General features: G+C 39.7%; 1 protein-coding gene across 3 annotated transcripts in view; it reads right to left on the bottom strand.

The window, feature by feature from the left end:
- Window positions 1-26,104, bottom strand: part of AFF3 (ALF transcription elongation factor 3) — a 328,608-nt gene that overhangs the window by 131,537 nt on the left and 170,967 nt on the right. For all 3 annotated transcript variants that reach the window (XM_054087687.1, XM_054087694.1, XM_054087700.1), the window contains exon 5: window positions 3,831-3,917. In XM_054087687.1, coding sequence (XP_053943662.1) covers window positions 3,831-3,917 — 87 coding nt within the window. The remainder of the gene's footprint in view (window positions 1-3,830; window positions 3,918-26,104) is intronic.

Here is a 26,104-nt window from a genome sequence, read left to right as displayed (position 1 = left end):
TGAGCATGTAAAGAATAACATCACTAAAGTAAATGAATTGAGTATATAAAGAATAACATTATGATAACTTAGCTTCTGCTGAGAATAATCACCCAATAGCTTTGTGACAAGCCAGTTTTCCTGGAGTGGGTAAATGAATTCTCTAATAACAAAATGATGGCTGATCCCATAATATCACATACACATAACCAGAAATCAAACACCTGATCAAACTTTCAAGACATGAAAATCACAATAAAAATGAAGAAAGAGAAGAAAGCAGGCAGGTGAATTAACAGCATTTTTCCCCCTACAAGAGTAGAAAATTAATGCCTGAACATGAAAGCTCATTCACACAAACATCAAGTGAGCTCTTATTTACCAAATTTAATTATTCATTTAAAGTTTATTTATTAAGATGTTTTTAATAAAATTACAATCAAATAATGTCTGATCATTTGTATGTAACAAAGCGTGACAGAGATAGGATAAAGGAAAGCACACACAGCCTGTCACATCACACTCTGCTTCAATTATCCTTAAGCTTTGAAAAACAAGAAATAAAGAGATTGTCATTGCCTCTTCCTAGTAAATTCAAGAGTACAAATTAATTCCACAGAGAAAGAAAATTCAAAGTTATGGACGAAAAGTAACTTTATGCCCTCTATTACATCAGGGGCAGTTCTCTAAATGTGCTTTCCCAGCAGCAATGTGCTGGGAAACCTCCTGAGTGGTGCTGCATGTGTCAAACCTGACCAGGACTTTTATTCCATTCTTGTGCATTAAAACAGACCTCCCATGTTAATGAAATCTTATTTCATATACAGGTATAGCATATGCACATACATCACACCATCCACCTACCATATAGTTACATAGATGGACACATCATAGAATCATAGAATCACAAGGTTGGAAAGGACCCACTGGGTCATCGAGTCCAACCATTCCTAACACTCCCTAAACCATGTCCCTCAGCAGCTCATCCACCCATCCCTTAAACACCTCCAGGTGAGGTGACTCAACTACTACCCTGGGCAGCCTGTTCCAGTGCCCAATGACCCTTTCCATGAAAAATATTTTCCTGATGTCCAGCCTGAATCTCCTCTGGCGGAGCTTGGGGCCATTCTCCCTTGTTCTGTCCTCTTTCACTTGGGAGAAGAGGCCAGCTCCCTCCTCTCCACAACCTCCTTTCAACATTCTCACATGCAGTTTCAAACATGGAATTCTGTTGTATTTGTGATATATAAACCCCAGTTATTTAGCTTTTCTTGCTAGACTGATTTCAAAACCAGTCTAGCTGCAGTTGCTGTGGCCTTTGCAACTTTAACAGCCTAATTAATAAATTTCAAGTTTCAAGCTGTCATATCACTAATTACTTGAGTTGCAGGTTAAAAGCAGTTTGGCATGTACAGGAACTAATGATGTTGACACTCAGCTTTATAGACAAAAACGTAAGGATGATCGGCATCGTTGTAACAGGGCAGAAGTTCTACAAGCCTCTCTTTTTCTCATTCTCAAAATGATGAGTATCTTTACACTTGGGAACTGTCTTCTGTTAGAAAATAATTGCAGCCCACTTGCTTCTCTGGAGTCAAGTTGGCTGGGAGAAGCATTGCAAACAAATTGAACTGATCTCTCAACACTGCCACAAAGACTGAAAATGTATTCATGGTACCATGCATCCCTTGGAACTAAGAGATGAAGCCAATGCTCTGAATATAGGCTTTTAGTCTCTTTGCTGGCCTTGGCCATTACTTGATAAACAGGTCCATTTCTTTGAATAATGTGTGATCTACAAGAGTGATGTAGTTCTTAGGTTTTAACAAGTTAGGACAACTATGTAGCTTACCTCTGGCAAAGCTTCCTAAGAGTTATAGAGACACCTCCTATGAGATCCAATAAAGATTTTACACCACACTTTGTGAAAAGCATTAGCTACCTTATAAATGTTTCAAAAACATGTTTGAAACATTAGGAAACCAATCTTTGCACTTTGGAGCCTGAAAAGTGTGTGATGGCTCAGATTCAGGGTAAGACACAGGAGTAGCTTTTAATTATTTTAAAATATTTGAAATAGAGATGGTGTTTACAATTAACGTGATCTATGGCCAGTAATGCAGGATTTTTCCAGGACTCTGGTGAGTTTTGTTAGGCACTTCTTCCCCACCTCATACAAAACACTCTCATTTATGACCATGCAGACCATCCAGGCCACAATACAGTTGTGATGTCATTATACATATAAAAGTATGCCCATATATTATTAGATGAAACATTGTCCATCTTAAGATTAAATTAAATTGAAAGTTTACTTTGGTAAGAGTAAAAGAAACCACCCAGAAAAGACTCTAGAATGCCAGATGTCTGCAATGGCTCTGCAGCTCAAACTATCAGAATATTTCCCAGAGAGATGGATGAACAGGAAGAGAGAAGATAAGTCAATATTAACCATTATTCGCATATCCTTTGCCCTATGGTCTGTGGTTCTCCTATTCCTATATTTATCACAATACATTTAGCTGTGAGGAACTGCATTCATAATGGCCACACAGATACACTGACAGGTGCATACCTTGCTCATGCACATCTACACACATGCCACGCAAGGACATCACGTGCTGATAATTACGGCAGAAGCTGCAGAGCTGCAAGCACCACTTTGTTTTTGTCATCCATACCTGGGCACTTCACCTGCTTGTAAGCAGCCGATCCATTTACCTCCTATTGGATTTACTCTAACATAACAAGCCTCTAGTCTGCCCACCATCTTCAATCAGCTGACTGCCTTCAATGAGCATATAGACACTGAGTTATTTCCTTCTTTTTTCTTTCATAACATGCCAGAGATGTTCTGATTTACACCCATGATTCTTCAAAACCATAACACTCTCATCCACGCAAAAGCTGGATGCATATCATGAAGGTTTCTTGGCTTTGTGGTTAAAATTATTCTCCGCATTACATTTTGCAGAATGGACTTAAATGTTACAAAAGGAGCTTGCTTTAACAGCAGAAAGGCTATAAACAGCACCAATACCATCATTCAAGCTTGAACACTTTATGAAATATGCTCGTGATACGTGGAATTTTTATTGGATAGCTGATTTCATGCCCTCCTCACTTGCCAAATATAAATAATGTGGCTTCTGCAAGCTCATGCCAACAAGCTTTTACATCCTCCCTGTGATATACATACAATAGTGGAACTAGGTGCAAGCAACCATCAGCAGGACCAGTGGCTTTGGTCCCTTTAAGCTTCCCTGGCAAACACTTCTGTGGCCCCCTCTGAGCATCATGGCACTGGGCTTCCTAGCTTTGCTTTTCTAGCAAAGCTACCCCTGAAGCCAGGTTGGTGGCAGGGGATACATGGTCATTCCTCCGCTCCCAACTCCAGAGGCCAGTGTATTAGTAAAGCCCCCTTCAGACCTCAGTGATTTTAAAAAACCCAATCTTGGCTAGCAAAGCCAAACAAAGGAGGAGCAATGGATACTAGCAGGAGCTTCTTGATTTGCAGCAGCTGTATGTGCCCTGACATATCAGTCAGGAGCCTTAGCAGGTGCCTGCAGAAGGCATTGCATCTGGACATTCCGCAAAGGGCACCTGCAGTTCTGCTTTGCAGTGAAGAACCTGTGATCCCCACACCAGCAACAGTGCTGCTGCCAGAAGATGTACAAACAAGATCGTGTAGCCCTGCAGAGGCTGTAAGCATGGAAAAGACGGGATACTGGCACAGACAGGGAGAAGGTCATCAACCTCAGCCTAGAAACCTCACACGCTTAGTCAGGGCTCATGTAGGATATATTTTGAGGTGCAGGAGGCAAGGTTCTACATGATGTTTCGTGTCTTACCTTGTTTGGAAAGGCAAACTTGTTTTGTTCTGCTTTTCCTGGTGTGTGAATAGCTGACAGTGGTGGAGGCCAGGAATGGGTCATCTCCTGAAAAACAATATCGTACAGCAAAATGTGTTTAGAAATTCAATGGGAGACTGATAGACAAGGTCAGAATGATAAATGCTTAACACTTACTCAATGGTTAACTCTTAAAATTGCAAAGAGGTCAAATAAGGTCATAACTGCATTTGTGTGCCTTGCAGGACACAGATACGTGTCAAGTCCTAAATGAGGTGTGCTGCACTCCACTGCTGTCTCTTCCCTGTGTTGATTTTAAGGACACTTTTTTAATAGCTAAGAGACATACTTAGTTTGAGCTGACTTCTATGCAGTCATTCTTGACACAGCTTCAGGTAGCAGGTAGACACACGTTCAATACTGTTATCATTAAAACCTGAATGAGTTGATCTCCAAAGCAAGGCTGCTGGGGAGGTGTAAATTATACACTTCAGACAAGGAGTTTGTTAAGAGAGAGGCTTCATATTCCTCTCTAGTGCAGGCTGTTAAAGGATAGACATGTTTTTTGACATGTTCAGCACTAACGGGCATAATATTTGGTACACAGTAACTTAAAAGAATATGAGAAGTAGCGTGGAGTATGACAACCCTGAGGACTTGGCCCGTAAGTTTCAAGAGCTGAAGAGCAAATAACATCCTGCCTAAGCACGGGGCTCAGTGACAGCAGCAAGGGTTTGCCTGGCAGATGCTTTGCTGAGTTGTGATACCATTAGCTGACAGTGGAATTAATTCTCAGTCATATTCCAAGGAGTTGTGCTGAGATCCACGATCAGTCTCGAAATGACACTGGAGTTTTATTTTCGTGACTCACTCCTTTTTAAAGAGAAAAGAAAATGTTCTTGTTTGGACAAAGGTGCAGGTGAGTCTCTTATTCATCCTTCATTAGTGCTGATGGAACTGCTTCCTGACCTGGCACAGACTGAGCTGGGGCATTTTCTACAAAGAGGAAAGTCTCCAGCTGTTCTGCCAATGAAAGTATCAGCCCTTTCAACATAGTTTATTAATAATAAATGTCACCTTTAAAGCATGCTTGATAAACAGTTTATTTCCTAATAAAAACTGCATTATTTTATTTTATTCGAGGCTAAAATGTTACATGATTTATTATACTTCTGTAATCTACGTGCATGCCTCTAATCAGAGCATCATCTGGTTTGCAGTTTCAGTATCAGAACTGCTTTGCTTTTCACTTCTTTGAGGCAGATAGTTCATCTTATTATGTCCTTATCTGATAACTGCCAGCAATATCACTGTATAGTAATTTTTAATATACAGTAAATTCTTTAAACTCGGGCAACAGAAACTGCAGGCAACCAGATTGCTGTTTGCTACAAGTACCTGGAAACATGTGCTATTGTTTTTAAAAGATTAAGGAATTACACATTGAGAAATATTCCAACAGTAAAGGTTTATGAGAATCAGTTGCTGGAAAGGGGATTTGCAATGCAGACATTTAACCCTCAGGCTGTGTTCTGAAAAAAGTATTGCTTTCTCACTTGCTTTTCTCTGCCTTGCCCTTACAGGACCATTTGCTTAATTTCTAGAAAATGTGATGATGTGCGTATAGACTAAAGGTGTTTACACAGGCAAAAGCCTGCTCACAAACAAACAAAGAGTTTTTACCAACAAGTTCAGGTGTTGAGCCCAAAAGTACGCATAGAAATGAACTACATGTCCCTTCTGAAGGGCAATGCTTTATGTTATCTTTGCCAATTGAAGAATCAAGGCAGCCAGACTTGATCTGGTGACTAGGACCTAAAGTTATTCTACTTGCGAAATACGCTATTCTGTACTTATGATTTCCATTTGCCCAAGAAGGAGTTCCTCCAGGTTATATGGTGGCTGACCCTAACTGTCACCTTCAGGGAAGCATCCTTTCAGAAGTCTGCTATATGCCATGCAGAAACCAATCTGTTAAAAGTAGTAGAGCTCTTCCCTCCCACCTTGCCTGCCCGAGTCTGACAACGATGCCTTCACCCAGAGAAAGGACCAGAGCGCTGATTAAAAATAAGGGTGACCTTTTTTTTGACATGTCAAAATCTTTCATTTCTTCTTTTCCTTAAGATTATTTCTCATCCACACTTCAATGAAAGTGGCCTTAATGGTCTTTTTTTTTTTTTTCAGCTAGCTTCTCTTCTCCCTTTTTACTTTGAGTTGTGATACATAATAAAGCTTTCTACATAATTTAAATCTGACATAACCCTTTCTGACACAAGGCTTTAGTAAGACCACTAATATTTGCCAGGGTTAATAATTGCCATGACCATGAATATCTGAATGTGAATTTATTAGAAGAATACTTGGAGTTGTGATCATGTGATTTATTTATCATTACCCTTTGGAATTCAGAAAACTATAAAATAAAATAAAATAAAATAAAATAAAATAAAATAAAATAAAATAAAATTAGAAAAAAAATCAGAAACCTAACATGAAAAAATACCCCAAATTATAGGTTGTCACCACTGAGGAGTGGCAACATTTAAATTTAGTGAGATATTTTCTTAAAGGAGAAGCATTAAACCATGTGTGCAGTCTCCTTTTGACTGCCATAGACAGGATCTCAAAAATAGAAGAAAGGATTTAAGTGTCCAACAAGTGTCAACACTTTTCAAGGTCAAACAGAAAGAAATCCAGAATGTGTTCCTGTGTGACAAATCTCATGATTTTAGACTTTATCTGAAGATATTTGAGACAATTGAAAAGAACCAGAGGTGACATATGATTACTATTTATCAAGATCTTTTCTTTAGTATATGGAGTGAAATGTTTGAAAAGGTAAGCCCAAATGGCAACTATATAACTAACTAAATAGAAAGGACTCAACTTTTATAATTAAAATAAACTTCCATGCACAGCTTCTCTTTTCTGCTCAGCTAACTTGCCTGTCCTTCAAGTCTGAGATTGCCAGTATTGGCAGAAGGTACCCACTGTACTGAAAACAAGGTTTCAAATGGACTGATGAAAATATAAAAGTTCTTAAGATCCTTGGAATCTTCCAACTGGTGTAAAAATTAGACAAAGAAAAAAACAGGAATTTATTTTAGCATAAATCAAACAAAAAATAGGTCTAGAACACTTGGCACCTGAAAATGTTGCAGCCACTACAAGATACCGGTCTATTTTAAAATCAGTTTAGATCTTTCTCCAAACTTGATTAAGTTAACCTTAAAAGTTCTGAATAATGTTAATTAAAGGAAGCACTGAGAAGCCATTTGAGGTCCGGAAGTGGAGAAAACAAAGAAGGAAGTCCTTATTAGATGGCTTAAAAATTAATGTAAACAAGCACACGTGCCCAACTGCAGGACAGCTTGTTTGAGATGAAGATGACTGCCCTCTTCCTCCTGCTGCCAGGTGCACGAGACTGAGGAGCAGCTCTGAGATTCCCTTTCTTTTTAACACACATTTCTCCTAGTGAGGGTTGCAGCAGTGTTATTTCACGCTGATATCTTGGTGGTGGTGGTGATGGCAGGTCTCATTCACATGCATATTGTAACTCTAAACTCTATTAGTCTCCCCCTGCAGTAAATCAGTTTTCAGAAGTTATACATAAATGTCCAGTTTTACAAGCTATAAAGGTACAAGTCTAGTTAATCTTAGTCAACATGCCAACTTGGCTTCTCTTTTTACTGAAGAGAAAACCTTCAAAGAAATCTACAGTATTGCGTAGCCTCGCTCCAAATTCAGTTTCTGCAGCAACAATTAAGTAATGAGACATTTCCTGTGGATTAATGACTGCTTGGCAGTGTTTTGTTTGGGGCTTTTAACCCTCGCTTGTAGGCAATTTTTCAGGAAGAGTACTATGCAGAGGTAAATAATAGTATTCACTCCAGACTCTAGGCAATTCTATTTATCTAGTGCCATCAATCTTGCTGTGTGGCACATGATACCAGGAATGGCTGAACTGATTCAGAAAAATTGTAATTAATAAAAAGTAGGGAGATCAATATCATCTAGATTTAAAGCCTAGTCTCATGTATTATCTTGCTGTTCATTCACTGCCAAAACCAGAACTTATAATCGGGCCATTAAGAAAATTGACTGTTTAATCCTCCTCTTTGCTTGTGCTCATCTAGCCAATTTTTGATTCATAATATTTTGTCTCTCCACAGATGATGATTTAAGAAATGTTTGTAGTGTCTCAAAAAGGACCCTGTCAAACACCTTTTGAAAATTATTTCAGCTGGCTCAGCTTCATCCACAGCTCTACTGACATGTCTCAGGAATTATAGGAGATTGGTGAGACAATTTTCCTTTGCAAACACTCTGCTGGTTCACTCATGGGGACCACAGAGGCTCACTCTCTGTAGTTACCTACACTAAAATGCAGATTTTAGGGAAGCTTTAGATATATTTATTCAGCTGAAAGTCAAGGCATCACAAAGCTAACACAGAGCTTTCCAAGACTCTTCAGCAGTGATCACAGGACACAGTTTGAGAACCTCTAATCCAGTTACTCTCCTGTCTTCATAAAATAGGTTTGGGGTTTTTTTTTTAACACAGGAAATTTTCTCTTTAACTGCTGTCAGTTGGCAAAGATACCTTCCAGTTCAGCAAAGCTACACTGGCACTAGCTGACAATGTCTATGATTTTAGTGTCAAACATCCAAAGGAAAGAGTCTGACACTGAAACTTTTGGAGACTATGTTGAAGCTGACAGCATTTCCCATGATGTAAAAAGCAAATTTTTTTAAAACACTGATTTCTTTAGTATCTGTTACTGCTGCAGCTTTTCTAACCTAAACCTGAAATATACACCTGTAAAATAGAAAGACAAAGCTGTTTCCTCTTATTTCTTCTGATGTCACTTATCCAAACTACAGCTACTTAACCCTTTTTCTTCTTCCTCATAAGCTCTGTAGTTTCCTTTAAGCACTTGATAATTTTCCTCTTTCCATTTGAGCACTTTCTGTTTTGTCATTATCATTTTGGCAACATGTAATTCAGAACTACCATCACCCAACAAAATAGTTTGCCATTTTCCAGCTCCTGTTGTTTCCTTTTTTACTTCCTTTCCATCCACTTATAGGGCAAGTTTTAATTTACTGTTAATAATTATGTCATGTACGATGCAAAATGCTTTCTGAACTTGAAGTCAGTGACAAATGTGGTTTCTTCCACCCACTAACTGAAGGATGCAATAAGGGAACTACTACAAGCTCCCTGTCACGGAGCTGAAATAGCCATAAGGACAACATTTATGCCGAGCTGGGTGCCATTTCAGCACTGGACCTCACTCAGCAGTTCTTCTGTCTTCCCTCCCCCTAAAATGATTTCAAGGGATTGCTTTTTTTTTTTTTTTCCACAGCAATCTCCTGCAAAACACATTCTACTATGCTTCCCCTTTGGCTCCAGTCCCAAGATTCTTCAAATACTCTGTTGCTTTCTGTAATATGAATTTCTTTCAATAGGTTTCATTGGAGTAACATCCAAAGACAGACGACAATTCGGGGGAGAGCACTTGTCAAGGAATTTTTTTGTTCTAAGCAAAGAAATAAACATGATTGCATAGCTTATGACTGTGTCACTTGTGCTGTGCTTGGTTCTTCAGACCTGCACTGATGGGCATCAGTTGAAATTGCTTGATAGAATCAGGACTCAGTGTGTGTGTGCATGTGCCTGTGTGATGGGGAGAAGGAAAGGAAAAAAAGAGAAATTAGGCCCTTGGAAAGGGAGAAGGTCAGAGATTTTGCAGACTGCAGCATTAAAGAATGTGTTCAGCATTAAATCTGCAGATGTTTGGTATCTACAGAACGAAACCATTCCAAATCATGAACATTTGCAACGTGATCTGAGGGTAAATTCACTCTACAGCAAATCACAAATACCAGTGCAGTAAGTTTCTGTTTGGAATACGTTATCTCTGCTTTAGTGGAACCATCCCACAACATTTAGTCATGGTTCAGCAATCTAGGACAGATAAACGTAAAAGAGTGATACAGACACTTAGCAAACTGACTTATTTAAGTCTTCATTGTATGATTACAATTGTTCAACACAAAGTCTTGTAAATTTTCATTCTTTTTGGGGGAACCAAATGAGCTCATAAGCCCAGAAGAATCATGAATGCCCAAGACAAATGTGGTTTGATACTAAGAGCAAGTGTGAACTACACTATAACCCATGCATGCCATGCCCTCATATCAAAGTTTAAGACAAAATGATTATCTCTATCAAGAAAGAAAGAACATGTCTCTTTACAGGTAAATCATAGAACAGAATTTAGGGGTTTTTCTTAAAAAACTTTTAAATATTCCCACTGAAATGAAAAAAAAAAATTCTCCGTTAGCTGCAGTGATAAATACCTGTTCTGAGCTAAGAACCTAGGTTTTTAGGTGAATGCATTGGGCTATATGATATAACAAACTGTGTGAAAACCAGCCTTACCTGGGCAAGCTGAGATGATGTGGTTAATCAAGGTACAATCTTATTAGTGCATTAACCTCCTGCACTCAAGGACTGTGGATTCTAATTCCTGAATTGTCATGCAAGACTGATGCAGCTAGTTTTCCAGTCTGAGCTGGCAGCAAGCTAACAGAAGTAGCTAATGAAGATGAATAGCTGCCTCTTGGGAGTAGGGGGGAGGAGAAAGAGAAAAGGAAAAGACCTAGGATACTTCAAGGTCCAGATCTCTGCATGATTTCAGATAATAATGAAAAAAGTGCACATAGTTGAAATTTTCAGAGATCATAACAAGCATGTTAATTCTGAAGTCTGCTAAGAAGGCAATGGTAGTGGCCTCAGTATTGCTCTGGAAACATTTCAGGAAGTTAAAACAAAAGCTATTGAAAACAAAGACCAGGATACTGGCCAGGGTCTTACCCTAGTTTTGATGGGCGATTGTATTAATATGGACATAGAAGCAGACAAAAAATATGCCCAAAGCTAAAAACGAGACACATTTACTAAGGAAAACATCTGTGGTTTGGAGAAGACAAAAATACCATCGCAGTAAATATTTAGCAATACTGAAATATCTTTGCCACAAATACATGTAATGTTCTAATATAAACATCCCTTGATTCCAGATAGAAATACACTGCTAAATTCAAGAAGGTCATTGAAGAAAGATCTGTGAGGAAAAAATATCCAGTTTTTTGAAACTAAACCAATTTTTTAAGTTTCTTATTTTGTGAGAGACTGGAAGCTTGCTGATGGGTACATTAGTGGTCCTGGTTCACGCCCTGGATAGATGTTGAAATAGTAGATCATTTGTTTAGCCTAATTTGTTCTTAGTTCTAGTCTTCCATACTCCTAAAGGCAGTTTAAGATGACAGGATGTACCATAAAGACTTACTCAGTTCCTGGGAACCCAAGCGCTTGTATAAAAAGCTCTTTTGTGCATCTACAGTGGAGATTCACCAGTGGGTATGAATTGATAATTTTAGCTTGGTTCGTTCAGCTAACTGATTGAGTAGTTCCAGCTTCATGAACTTATGGGTAACACAGTAGTGCCTGTTTGCTCTGTGCACAAGTTACAGGTTGACATAACATGAAGTAAATACCTTGTGCTTTGAGTTAAGATTTACGGTGCAACCAGAACGCGTCTCAGCCAAGATAGCGGCGAAGGTTGCCAACCATAACAAGAAAAAAGAAAGGTTCTACTCTGTGCTACTACGACAAACTTCTTCGTCAGTGTGAGAAGATGGTAGAGAGGGGGAGAAAAGACCATGGAAAGAAAAAAGACAGAATTAAAGTATTAGAAGTTAAAGTTCTGTCAAATGTGACTGTATAAAGCATAACTTCAAGAGGTTTTGTACTTGTAGTTTCTCAGTGATATTAGATGAAATTTGCTTAATTTACAGGTAAAAATTACACCAGGCTGGGACCTCGGACTGCAGAGCAGAGCATGAAGGAAGAAGATCTCCTGCCATAGCACAGAGAGGTTCTGCAAGGCAAAGTGGCCTGTAAATCCTTTCCAGACACTTGCATGAATGTGGCTGACTGCAATTAGCAAACAATTTTGTTTATGATGCTCTGACAACTTTGGGAATCTGTTCATATACAAGTCATTTATTCTGAATAAGATTAAGAAATCAGTGTAGCACTGCGTGCTTCAGTGTATGTGAATTCAACCATCTGTTCTCAAGGCTGCATCAGTTGCCTCCTAGATTTGAATTGACATAAAAATGTTATATCTTGATGGTTTGTATTCTAGAAGGAGCACAGTGGCACAGTGTGATGGCTGAAGCCAAGAGAAACTAGTTCAGCTAAGACTATAGAGGTGTACAGAGTTGAACACAGACAAACTCAAGTCCACAAAGAATGCCATATATTTCTGGCGGAGCGGGATATTGGACCCAGAAAAGAGTTAAGAGATCACCAGAGGACAAGCAACCGAAAATCATTCTCTTGCCCAAAGAGCTCATTCCATCATTGTGTATTTGAAAATGGAGAAGTACACAGCACAGTAAAGCTCTTGAGGCCAATGCTAGAATAGCCTGGGTTTTTTGTCCACAGTTCTTAAAAAATTATGGAAATTCTGAGAAGGTGAAAAAAAAGGAACAAAAAAAGAGCACAGATATCTACAGAGATCAGCCCCATTAGACTAAGGGGTGATGATGCTTGATCTGCATAAGCATCATCATAAAGGGAAAAAAAGCCCTCTAACTTAACTTCTAAAAAACGTATTTGTAGCCATCTGTCAAGTGTCCCAAGGCAAAAGGCAGAACGTCTACTGAACACTTTCAACAGGATCCACAAAACATGACTGAATCAAGGTTGTTCATGCTTAATAAGAGTCCATGTATACAAATTTCCAAGTAGATCTCAGTGGAAAATGTTGTTAGCTCACAGTAACACAAAAAGTTGAAAACCAATAACTTCTTGTATCATGAGTGAATGGATAGAAGGACAAAAAGGCAACCTGAGTTTAGGAAAAAAAGAACAACTTCTCATAGGCTGGTGGCTCACTGCTGGGAAAATCCTGTCTTAATTTCCTGAAGTCTTTAGATCAAGAAAGGATGATTTTCTGAATGATAAACTTCAGCCAAATACAAGATAATGGACTCAAAACAGGTAAGAGTGGCTGCAGTTTACCCGACTTGTTACATAGGTCAGAATGCTAGTCTGACTGGGTGATAAAATATGTCATTTAGACTGACATCTAAAATGTACCTAAATGGGATTCTCATTCTTTATTTTGGAGCTTCTTTTTCAGTCCGCCAAAATCCTCACCATTTATGGTTTTCAATACAAGCTTTACAAATCAAGAAAACATGTGAACCATTTGTATCCACGTATGAATGCTAGGTATTGACCCCAAAAGCACTGATTAAGACAAAGGGATGTTCCATTGTGTTTCAGAAAATATAGAAGCAAAAGATTTTTCTTTCCTTATGCATCAATAATTGTTCATTCATAGTTGATCCCTGCTGCTTTTGATTGCATAAGGTCTAGGTGCATCAGAATGAACCTTGGTGATTTAACTAAGGAGTCAACACAATGATGGCATCTGCCTAATGCTCTTGGTATAGTCAGTGGAAAAGATAGAGACATCAGCATGGGGCCCATCAGCAGATCTAAGATCTGGAGCATCCTCTGGAAATGACTTTCCGTATTCTGTAGAGATGGACTCCAGATTGCTGTACTTAGTCCTAAAGTGCCTTGATTTAGGGGAAGGGGTTGCATGTGTGGTGTGTGTGACTTAAGCATGCACAAGGCTCCTCTTCCCTACCCTGTTTTTCTTGGAAACATAAATACTGTACATGACCTTTTAATACCTTCACATTAAGAAGACGCTGCTGTTTCAGAAAGGTCATCTGTGATCACCTAAAATGTCTTCCTTAAATATCTAAGCAACTCAATATTAGATTTTCCAGTTTTAATTTTGTGAGTAGTGCGAAGGTTAGCCAGTTGGCTACCACTTTTTCCTTCTAAAATTCATATTTGGATTCTGTCTTAGCTTGGAAGAGCAGCCGGATGGCAGAGGAGAGCTAAGGCATGCTCCCCATGTAGCACTCAGTCCTGACCCCTGGAGTTATGACTGAGGTGTGCAGAATTTTATTCCAGCAGGTCCATGTAGGCACAGGCACTAACCCAGGGCGGCTCTTTGGATGGTTGGTTCAGGTGGTTGTAGCGAGGTGGGTGTTGGTCTCTTCTCCCAAGTAACAAGTAACAGGACAAGAGGAAGTGGCCTCAAGTTGTGCCAGGGGAGAGGATTAGATTGGATATTAAGAAAAATGATTTCACAAAAAGGATAGTCAAGCATTGGAACAAGCTGCCCAGGGAAGTGATGTAATGACCATCCCTGGAGGCATTTAAAAGATATGTTCTTAGGACATGGTTTAGTCGTGAACTTGGTAGTGCTAGGTTTACAGGTGGACTTGATGATCTTAAAGGTCTTCTCCAACCTAAATGATTCTATGATTCTTTGCCTTTGGTTGTCCTCAGTAACATACTTGCCCTCCTTCCCTGGGTAGGCACACGAGAAAGACACCCTCCGTACTACCAACCTCCCACTCTAGGGCCTAGGAAATGAGACCTGGTCAGAAGTGGGGGTCAGGTGCAAACATCCTCCAACTTCTTCCAGAGCTCCCTGGGCAAACAACCTGGATTCCCCTGGAGAATCAGCAACATATGCTGGAAAAAATGCAGCAAGGTGGCAGAGAGCGTCTTAGTGCTAGAGCCAGAGGCTCGTGGGCCTGCTACAAGACTGGCTAGATCCTGCTGCGCATGGAAAAGTGAAATAATGGCATTTCCATTTTCCCCATGTGTAGTCCTGTTCCTATACATATATGCAATTTATAATTTCTCTGGATGAGCACTATCTTGTAGCATGTACGTAGCACTTTGCATATTCAAGTTATGATTTTGTTCAGAAGTCACCAGGAACAGTAGGTTTTGTCGACTTCAACAATGGTAAAAACAGCAGCACAAGTGGTCAGAGATTCAGAGGATCAGGATAGTCCCTCTTAGATAAAGTACTCAATAATTTTGGGACTTAAATCGGCAGTAAAAAATTAATTTAAAAACAAAGCTTGCACAGTGTAATGGTGAAGGTACTGTACTAAGAATATTTTATCTGCTACCAAGGATAAAACATGTAGATGAACCTTCTCAAAACTACTATTGCACCATGAACTGCTGAATGTCGTGATTTTTGAATCAACAGAAACTTTTGTGGAGAAGATCATCTATTTTAGATGGCTGAAATGATTTCCTTTTGGTTTTGACATCTTCCAGTGTTAATGTTTGAACAATTTCATCCAAAATGTGTGTCAAAAGCATGTGGGTTAGGAAAAGTGGAAGAAAATATGTACTAGAAGACTCCTCAAAATAGCTGGAGAATTCAGTAGAGAAGTCCCAATGGATGCACTCTCCATCCAAAGTTCCTCAAGCACTTCTGAGACTTCCATCCATGCATGCCATGAACACTGGTCAACGGAAACTGAATGCAACAAGGTGGTTTCATTGTTGAGAGCAGAGGCACATTTAAGACCTAAGTCCTAGTGTTATCTCTCAGTTTTTGCATGGCTTATTAAGAAAAAAAGCAGATAATCAGAGTCTTTTGCATTGCACTAAGGGTTTTAATAAGCAAGACATGCTGGTCTCCTGTTACAATAATTTTTTCCTGTTTCGCAGAGTCAAACCAACAAATCAGCAGGCACAAACAGACTATTTTTTACATTAATCTGCAAGTTGGTTTGGGTGTTCAGGAGAGAATTCCTGTGATGGAGCCAGTCAGAGGGTGAGCACACAGGACACTGTCCCTCCTTGCAGAGCTGGGACAATCCCAGTCCTTGCACTTCAAAAGCTGCACGTTTCTACTGCGGCAACCTTAGAAAAAAGATCCAGACCTGTAATCTGAAAAGAGTGGCAAGGGTAGGGAATAGGGCTTGAGGCCAGCCTCTTGTTGCTGTGTAGAAAAAATGTTAGGCTTGCAGCAGCACGGTGTTTCTGGGAGCCCTTCTGAGGGCATTAAGCATAGGCACGGAGCCTGCCTCGACTGCTGCTGCTTACCATCATGTTCTCGGGACCCAGCACCAGGAGCATGAAACAGCATTTGCCAGTCCTCCCTGCTACACGAAAGGTGCTCTTTGGGAAGCTGCTAGAGAGGGGGAGAGACTCGTTGCTTGCCCCAGTTGTTCCTAGGCAATCGGTGCCTCTCTCTGGCTGCAAATACACTCATGGAGCAGTGAAGGAGACTGTTCTTTAGCTGTGCAATTCACAGTTATCTAAAGTTTATATTAAGTGGGTTCTTCAAAGCTATCATTGTCTCATGCTCTGTCTGCTTTAAGCCCTGAAACAATATTTAGTGCTAATTGTACACTGGCTTTCATTTGCAAGGTGATCTGCAAACCTGAATTAAGCATCCCAGCACTCTTGTAATCTCTGTAAGTACCATACTACTATTCTGAGTTAAGACACATAAAACTGGAATTAAGGTTGAAAGAATCGAGTCAGAAAATCCGTGTCCTGGCGCAGATGTTACTGAGGCTGATCATGCCAAAATAGTAGAAAGTATGAAGATATACACTGATACACACTGAAGCCTTAACTCTGTTCTTAGAGCGTATGTTCTGGCTTCATCCATTATACGGTTTATTTCATTAAGAAGCACAGTATCGTATTCACTATTGTAGACATTGTCTGCGTAAAAAATTTGCATCTATTTAAAAAAAAAAAACAATGACTTTTAACCACTTTAACTAAATCCAAATGCATTTAGATTTATCTAGATTGGTTAGAACTAAATAAAATTAATGGAAAAAAAAATAGATCTTTCCAACAGTTCATAAGTAGGTTGGTTATGAAACAATTACACTTGAACTGACAAAACACCTGTATGCACAGAAAGCCTACATAGACTTGCATATTGTACTCCCTCATCGCTTCTAGGTGTTCTTCATTGATGCTGTACCAGATTCTCAGAACAAAACCAGCGTGGTTTTACAGCTAGAATGTTATGAAAAATTATGCTAACAGTAGTTTTTACAACCCTGTAAAACATTCCTCAAGATGTTTACCAGCAAACAGTAGGTGATTATGAAATTACAGGCTGCACCGTGACAGAGGCAGGCAAGGAAGTAAGATGGTTACAAATGCTTGTTTATTTTAGAGCTTTTAACTACATGTGATTTATTTATCCACTTTAGAGCAAAATTAACATTCTTTTGCTGTCACTTAAAAAAATGAGGATGTATATATTTTCATCTTTTTTAACCTCATAGAAATCATGTGGGAAAATTAAAGTAATACATAAAGAAAAGGGAAGCAGGACATACATTAGCACATTTTAATTACGTTACTTATTTTTTAGAGAGCAGGAAAAAAACCCAGCTGCCTTAGCATTGGAAATTTAAAATATTATAAGTCATGGAAAGATGTTTTGTGACAGCAAATGTTAATTTCTTTTGATTTCTCATCATGAGAACCATCAAACTGCAATTCACTGCAATAAGAAGGTCCACATAATGTCTACGTATCAATTAATACCCACTTAAGCTTTCAGTGACTTTCTTACCCAGTGAAGGATTTCACCCCTGTTGATTAAGGGTAGTCCTTTATGTAAATTATTTTTTTTACTTTGAATAAGTTTTATAGTAAAACAAAGCAGTGGATAGATCTTTCAAAGCTTTAGCACTGGTAGAATCCCATCAGAAGCAAGACCACAACATAGAGCTTTTTAGCCGACGCACAATAAAAGCATAAATAGGGAGTACTCTCAAAATGAAATGATGAAAGTTGGAGATTACTACAATGATAAGAGAGTAATGTAATCATGAACAGTTCATGCTTTTTGTGTGAGAAAAATGGGATCCTGGAATTATGTCAGGCTGTATAGAATAATCTGCATGGGCAAGGCAAAGCAATTTTATTGAAAGGGTGTATGTTTAGAGGAGAAACTATGATCTAGAAGTGACTCAACTAATGCAAATCTGTGTTCAGATTACCAGAGGTACAAACCCTCTCCATCCCCAGCGCTGAATTACATCAACCAAAGAGAACTCTGGTCACAGCAAGGCAAAGCAGAGAAGCCTGCCAGGAGTTTTGCTGATTGTTCAGCAAACAGAAGCACTCATAATACCTGTGCGAGAGACAGACTGAAGTTTTAAGACAGAGAATGTTATAAAGTGAGATGAGAAAAGATAAAAAGTGTACTTTCAAATTAATCCTTTAATGCCAGCTAGCAGTAAAGCTTTTAGTAGAGTCTGTTTGGTTTTATTGATAGATTCAATGTGTCGAATCTCTATCCATATTTTAGCCCCAGTGCCTAGATTCACATCACCATTGGTTTCTGACGCTTAATCTCATTAGTACAGCTATTTGGATAGATACACCCAATGAGGTTGCTAATACTACCTTAGCTAAGTGTTATTTATTGTATCTGTATACACAACAATATTAACACAGTCAAGCATCAGCATTGGCACTTGAGGGCACCATTAAATTCACCCAGTGTTCAGTGAGAGATTTAATGATGGATTTAATAGTATTAAACAGGAAAAATGCCCTTGGCCTTTACATTCTCATTTAAAAACATATAAAAAAAAAGAAGTAATTCAGGCAGTTATACTTCTTTCAAAGATTTTCCTTTAAATCACGCTCAGCAATATGAGATCAACCGTACTTTGGCTGTTATTATATCTTGACCAAAGACAGCAGCCTCTGGACTACCAGAATTAACAAACTGTTGGCAAATTTAGCTCAAGTTCCTATGTCAAATATGGGTGAGTTTACTCCTAAAACAATGAAGACAAAGATTGGTAGGAAATCAGCATAATGGCAATGCCTGTGAGACACATTACAGAGACTTCTGTTAGCAAAAAACGTAAGCAGAGCTATGAAATAACTGGACATTCGATTTTTATGCTGATTTTTTTTTTTCTGGGGAATATAAACAGATTAGGGTTAGGGTTTCTTGTGCATTGATGTACTTACTGAATTTTCCCAAAGTTTTCAGTCGCATTTACCTTGCTTTTTTTTCAGTCTCCAGATGTCTGTTACTGAATGGATCTACCGATGTTTTCTAGACTATTAACGAGAGAATTTCACCCAAGAAAGGTATGTGAATAGCTTTTTTTCTGTCTCCGAAGCAAAGCACTCTTTCAGTTGAAGGAACTAGGGCTCAGTCCAACACTGGAAACTTTCTTCAAATGCTGCCCAGATGAGTCTGTCCCCTTGCATTCAGTTTGAAACTACTAAATGGCTTGAAGAAAAATGTTGAAAGACAAAGATGCTCTTCTACATGACCCTTATGAATGACTAGAGGGTCACCTAAGCACCTGTGAGTTCTTCTTAGCCTTGGAAACTGTAGGCCATATGTGCAGGCTCACAGTGATCACAGAATCACAGAATCACAAGGTTGGAAAGGACCCATTGGATCATCGAGTCCAACCATTCCTAACACTCCCTAAACCATGTCCCTAAGCACTTCATCCACCCGTTCCTTAAACACCTCCAGGGAAGGCGACTCGACCACCTCCCTGGGCAGCCTGTTCCAGTGCCCAATGACTCTTACTGTGAAGAATTTTTTTCTGACATCCAACCTGAACCTCCCCTGACGGAGCTTCAGGCCATTCCCTCTTGTCCTGTCCCCTGTCACTAGGGAGAAGAGGCCAGCTCCCTCCTCTCCACAACCTCCTTTCAGGTAGTTGTAGAGAGTAATAAGGTCTCCCCTCAGCCTCCTCTTCTCCAGGCTAAACAACCCCAGCTCTCTCAGCCGCTCCTCGTAAGACTTGTTCTCCAGCCCATATGTAGAACTGAATTTATATTACCATGAACTAGCAACTGTTCAGTTCTAGGTTTTTGGGGGTTTTTTTTGTATTTTCAGTGTCTGTCATGAAAAAATTATATAAACACACTAGCAATATGAATACTGACAATTAAAAGATAACAGTAAAAACATCATATCTGATTTTGAAACCAAATTAAAAAGGTTTTTTTTTCAGCAGTTTCGGCATTAAAGAGAATAAGGATGAAATCGAAACTATACTTCCACACATATGGGTAATAACAGTTAAAACTAGGTCCTTAACAGTAAATCATGCAAAAAAACAATGACAAAAAAGCACAAAAAGCTTATCAGGGAAAATTCACATTTTCTTCTGAAATTTCCCTTCTTCCAAATAGTTATACCAACATAGCTACTGGGGCATTTTGAACAAACTTGCTATATAACATGTTGCAAGATAATGCGCTCAGTTTAAAGCATGAGTTATGCAACAGAGACAAAGAAAAGGATGGGGCATTCTCATATCCTCACACATCCAGACATGCTGGATTAATTATAGAGCATTATATTAATGTGGATGTGTTTGATTCCACAGTGCTTTCCAAAACAAGGGTAAAATATCTCTGTCATTCAGCCACATCGCTGCTGGGAAAAAGCCATATAGGGTACACAGTTCACTGCACAACAGTAAGAGGATGGAGAGTAGGTTAAAGGAAATATTATCCAAGGATGAGAAGAAATCCCATTTCTTAACAGACAGGCCCCCGGGTGTCGTGTGTCTTTTCAGAACATGGGTCTTCAGCTGTTAGAGATAGAGCTAACAGCCTCATATAATGACATATACGCTTCTCAGGTTATTTATTTCACAAAAATGAGCCAATACAGAAAACTCAATTTCTATTCATGCCATTAGAGCCAGGACCCCTGCATCCACCTGAACATTCTCATGATTTTGGTGCATGAGACTTTGGGTGGAACCACAGCCAATACTTAGGCTACATGTCTATTAAGTGTGGTACATATGAAATACACAGACTTTGCACGGTTATCTTGGATAATGAGGAAGAAATTTTTAATTATTTTTTAAAAAAAGGATCTTAAGTGGTAATGTTTGCTAAGAAAGTACCAATATAGGTATCAGAGAGTTTTATCCTCTTGTAATTGACAATGAGCATTACTTTTTTTTTTTTTTTTTTAATCTAACAGCAGCCAAACCAGTATTAGGCATTCCTGGAATGACTTTGTAGTACTTTACCATCTTTGGATGAGATACTTGCGGTGAGTTTTTCAAAAGCTCTAAGCTTTACTTCTGCCAACGGGTGCTCAGAGACAGCTCCCACTTAAGTCAATGGAAGCTGAATGCCCATAAGTAGGAAAAAACCCTGATTTTACTAGTGGTAGTAAGGATTTAAAAATGCCTGAGTTGGTAAAATCTCTTCCTCAAGCTGGCTGCTAAACTGATATACTTCTAAGAGCCTGAAAAGGTTCATGTAGAATTTGCTCTGTTGGTTAAATAATACTTACACAGGTTTTTGCATGCCGATTATGTATCAATTATTGTGTAATTGCATCATTACTTTAATTGGATTAAACTACATAATTGGGATGTCTAATTACAGAATGAGAAGGGAAAAAAGGTAACTTACGCGACATTAACTGTAGTTCTTCAAAAGGGGCTGTCCACACAGATTTTGCTCCAGGGGCAAGTTTCTGGTGCAGGAAACACTGATTTCCTCTACAGCGGCAACACATGAGGAAGCCCCACGTGCACCGTCCCCATCCAGATTCTTTCAGGAGCACCAGCAGTAACGTTGTCATAAGGAAGCCTTTTACCACTTGTTATCTCACCAGTGAGGTATGCCAGAGCATGTGGCTCCAAGTCAGCATGGAGAGGAGGTGGGTTCTGGAATCTGAGTGGAAAACCTCTTTGTGAAAAACCACAGTTAGTGCTGAGGACACTGATCCTTTCTCCAACTGCTGGTCCACAAAGACTCCATTCCAAATGTGGTAGGAGAAATCTTACCCAAAGAACAATAGGGGAAAAACTTATCGGCTCTGGCCTCTGGTTTACCAACTAGAGTTGAGGACTTGGAGAAGTAAATAGGTAAACAAAGCATCAGGAAACACATCTGAGTACTTTGGCAGATGGAAGAGAATGGGCTCTGTCTGGAGGATATTCTTTAGTAAACCATGGGAAACAGGAATACAGTACAAAATATACCTGCATAGGAATAAATCGGCTTCTAACCATTTCAAACTGAACACCTGAGCAATTTTGGGGGATCACCTCAGTGTGCTGATCCTAGACACATTAAATGACGTTGTCTTACTCTGTTGTAAGCAAACTGAGATTTTGGCGAAGAAGACAAGCAGAAAGCTAAACTGATAGAGTTGGAGATTGAGGTGAGATCTGCATAAGTCTCTAAAACTATCTGCACATTGTAACACAACCTAAACACATTTCTAGTGTTGAATATACATCATGACTGAACTTTACTGAAAGTTCTCAGAAGAATGAATGCTAAACGGTGGTGATGCCATTATAATTTTCCCCCCTAGATACACAGGTTTTAAAGATTCACTTCTGTACCTCCAGAAGACACAAGACCCTGTGAGTGACTCCATCTTGAAGCTAGGATGACCTGGTAAGGTGGGGAGACCTCTGTGGGAAGAAACACCTCATGAGAAGTGAAGCTTTGAGCTGGGGAAACAATTTCAAATGAGGTTGAACTTTGTCCTTCGAAGGATGAGGCAGAGTGTGGTCAAGCCAACAGGTCCTGGGTGTCTCCACCATTCTCTGGGAAAGACTTCTTTCAGGCTGTTGCAAACCATGTTGAAATGTCAAGATGAAGGGTTGCTCCTAGCTAGGAATACAAGGTCTCTGCAAATAATCATAGACTCATAGAACGGTTTGGGTTGGAAGGGAACTTAAAAATTTTTTACAAATCTAGTTCAAACCCCCCCTGCCATGGGCAGGGACACCTTCCACCAGACCTGGCCTTGAACAATTCCAGGGAGGGGGCATCCCAAATAATCTGATTTTGGGATGTGAGACTACATGATAATTGTGATTGGGGGGTCTGAACGCCTAGTTATGGTCTAGACTCTTGATCTGGACCTGCTTCGCAAAGTGGCCCACACAGACAATAGAAGCAGAGCTCCTGCCCCAAAACACTGGCAGTCAATATACATGAGATGAAGCTCAAGACAGATGCAGACAGAGGAAGCAATGCAAGGAAGCAATGACTTAATTTTGACTAGCAAAATAGTCTTAATCTCACTAAGATTACATAATAGTATTTTGGCAGCCTACCTGCCACTAGGTATATTTGCTATTTTCACTTTTTTTCCCAGAAGTATCACAGCACATTTAAAAAGCGGGCTGATTAAAGGCATTCTCCACCTCTGCATCCTTACCAAGAGATGCTAAGTAGGTTGGTGGCAAGAACAGCAAGGGCTAAGAAATGCCTTGTTTGATAATACAGGAACATGGATGCCAGCAAAAGCATCCCATGGTTGAAGCTGCAGGTTGACCCAGCAATCCCTCTTTTTAAAATTTTTTTTTCTTCTAGCGACTTGGACTGAAATGAAAGTGGCAAGACCAAAAACATTGTGACACGAGTTGGTGAGACCCTGCTGTCGGGCTCCAGCAATAAAGCTGATAGATGTATTCTGACTGAGCTGATCAGAATGCTGCTGGGAAGCAGTTCAGTCCATACAGTTCTTACACTCAGCTTTGCAGAGTGTTCTGTGCTTAGCGCTAAGATGTTTTGAAGAGTGTTGGCCAAAAATACTGGTGTTTGCTGGCACCAGGTGTCAAATTTGGCTCTGGTTCTGGGAGAATAAGATTCACAGAAAGGCAACAGACAGGGCTGATGGATTCATAGTGCTGGAGAAACAAAATTACACTGATCCTGCCTACTTGAGTTTTCTAAGAATTATGGGCACCCAGAGAGTCAGTGGGGAAGCAGAAAAATTATTAGAGTAAAACATCCAGGTATTTTAATGAAGTGCACAGTAAATAGAAGTTGGTAACATGGCTGTACCTAGTTACGGATATTTTTTCATCCACAAATCCCTGTAGACCCCTGAAAAGCTGAGTTGATGGGGTAGGGCATTTTACAGATGATGTTAGTGGGTGGGAGCAAGAAACATGCATCATCTTGAAAGATGTGTCTCCTTGACAATATTGAAAAAGCCCTTGTTCCCCAGGCAAAGTGTTTCATAGCTGTAATGGCACAGGGCTAAGGTTGCCTGTCGGCACCTGAATATTCTGGGAGTAGGGACTAGGCAGTTTGCTGTTTTCTGCCTGATGGCAAGGTTCAGAGGGATGCTGTCACTTCACCTCCTGAACTGACTACTTGGAGATGATCATGAGGAGAGCTATACTATGGTAGCAGGGAGAGGAGAGTGATGGAAATGCTGCTGCACATCTGGCCTGCTGATCAGTAAGGACAGCCTTTCCAAATCAATGACAGCAAATGGATCTATAGACTGTTTGGAAACCAGCAGTGAATTTTTTATAAACCAGTGAAATCACATACAATGTAGGTATGAGACATAATGTGGCATGTGAGTTGGAGGCTCATCTTCTGTTTTGTTCTGGGGTATCTTCCATTTTTTTCTAGAGTTGTTGGGTGAGAAGTAACAGGTATGTGCCTGCTGTCCTGTGGTTAATCCTTTAAACTAAAGACAGAATAAGAAAGAATTATCTGTCTTTTGCACAGAGAAACAATAGGTGATTAACTGAGCCAACTCACCTATCTACAGCAGAAATTTCCCGTGAATGAAACAATCATCCAGTTAAGCCAATTCTGACTATCAGCTCAGCAGACAACTGAGTTCATCGGCCATGAGAAGATGCAATCACCTTTGTAGGGGATTCTATATATACCAAAGGAGCTAACAAGAGGTCAGTTGGCAAAGCTGCTCAAACAAAATATAGCTTTATGGATAAACAGATATTAAAAGGGAGGCTGATTCCCCAAACTCCCTTCTTCTCTGAAATGGAAATAAGGTTCCTCTGAACACAGTCAGCACTCCTTGCACTAGAGTGAGTTGCATCCATTTGAACAGTGTCTCCCCAGAGAGATCAGAGGTGGGGTGGGAGTGGGGGTAAGGAATTAAACCAAGCTGGTCAGGTTGGATATTCATCACTCAGTATTATCAGGGTCAGCCAGAGATTATCTTCTCTTGAGCATCCTGAGGAAGAAAAAGATAGTTTCCGACAGAAGCAATCAAAGGAAAAGGATTTAGAGACAGTCTGATCAGACTTCTCAGATGTACCAAAATTGTTTCCCTGTCATAGCCCAGCGGTGCAGAGCAGAGGAATTGCTAGGGGGAAAACAACACTAATGTTTTTACTAATTGTTGCCTCAGTAATGTTAGAGGAACAGAGCTAAAGCTGTTGTATGATCCAGGGGCCCAAATATTAAGGGCAAATTGTGTGGTTAGAAGCAATGGAAGAGCAGTATGAGGTCACCCTACCCCTTTCCTTGCAAGTCACAGAGAAGCAGGGAAGGTGTAAACAGAAGTCACACGGTTGTTCAGGAATAGGCCAGTGTGCTCCAGGGATGAAATCTGTGTAGGCAGTTCTTCAAGAGGGAACAGGTAACTATCAGTTTTAAAATGTTCTCAAAATTTTTTGCAGGCATTTTTTAGGAAAGTACATTGATAGATTGTGTAGTTAAATGCTTTGGCTTTCACAATTTCTTTTCTCTCACTTACAACATCATCTATTAAAATTTCACAGAACTAATTAGTCCCATTATAAATTAATTACTCACACATTCTTCCTTAAAAAAATAGATTTTAGAGCATAACAGTCATATCTATTTTTAACTTTTCTACAGCTTACAAAAGAAGAGAATGAACTTCTTTCATGTTTCTTTCACTCCTTCCCTCCTCTGGAGCACAGGTCTTTGGAAATAACTGCCCTGATGCCACATGGCAAATTATATCTTCCAAAGGAGAAGTTAGATGAAATCCCATTGATTTACTGGTTGTTGTTCCGTGGGTGTGTTCTGAGGAACAGCATTTTAAAAGGCTTTTAGCATGCCAGCTTTTATCCAAAACAGCTTAATTAAAACCTGATATTATAATAGCACCATTTGCCCCAAAGTGAACAGTAGCTATACCGACCACCACTGCATTACGTCTGGTTAATGAAAGAAATTACAATATGCTGGTAACAAAGGTATGAAGGATGAGGATAATAAAGAGCCATTTGCTGCACATGGAGGTCTGCAGAAGCCCCTCATTCTCTCCTTGTCTGATGCTGGCAGCCCCTTCACGTGCCCTGGCTCCACGTGAGCTTGCAGAGGCATCTTGGGGGGGACACATGCCAGAGACACCCCTGCCTCTGAGGAGCACATATGGCCCTGGCAGACAGCTCTCCAACTCAAGGAAGCTTGGGAGGAGTGGTAATGAAGGGAATAAATGCTGGCACTCAGGAAAAAAAATGTTATTTTGTTGTGTGGAAGGTACTTGCAAGCCATGCTGCTTGTTATTACCAACTGTATTTTTCTGAAGTAGGTTT

This window comes from Cuculus canorus, chromosome 1, assembly GCF_017976375.1.
Source record: "Cuculus canorus isolate bCucCan1 chromosome 1, bCucCan1.pri, whole genome shotgun sequence".
NCBI classification, from domain to species: domain Eukaryota; kingdom Metazoa; phylum Chordata; class Aves; order Cuculiformes; family Cuculidae; genus Cuculus; species Cuculus canorus.
The sequence above is the reverse complement of the archived record's forward strand: the minus strand, read 5'-3'. Positions and strand labels throughout refer to the sequence as shown.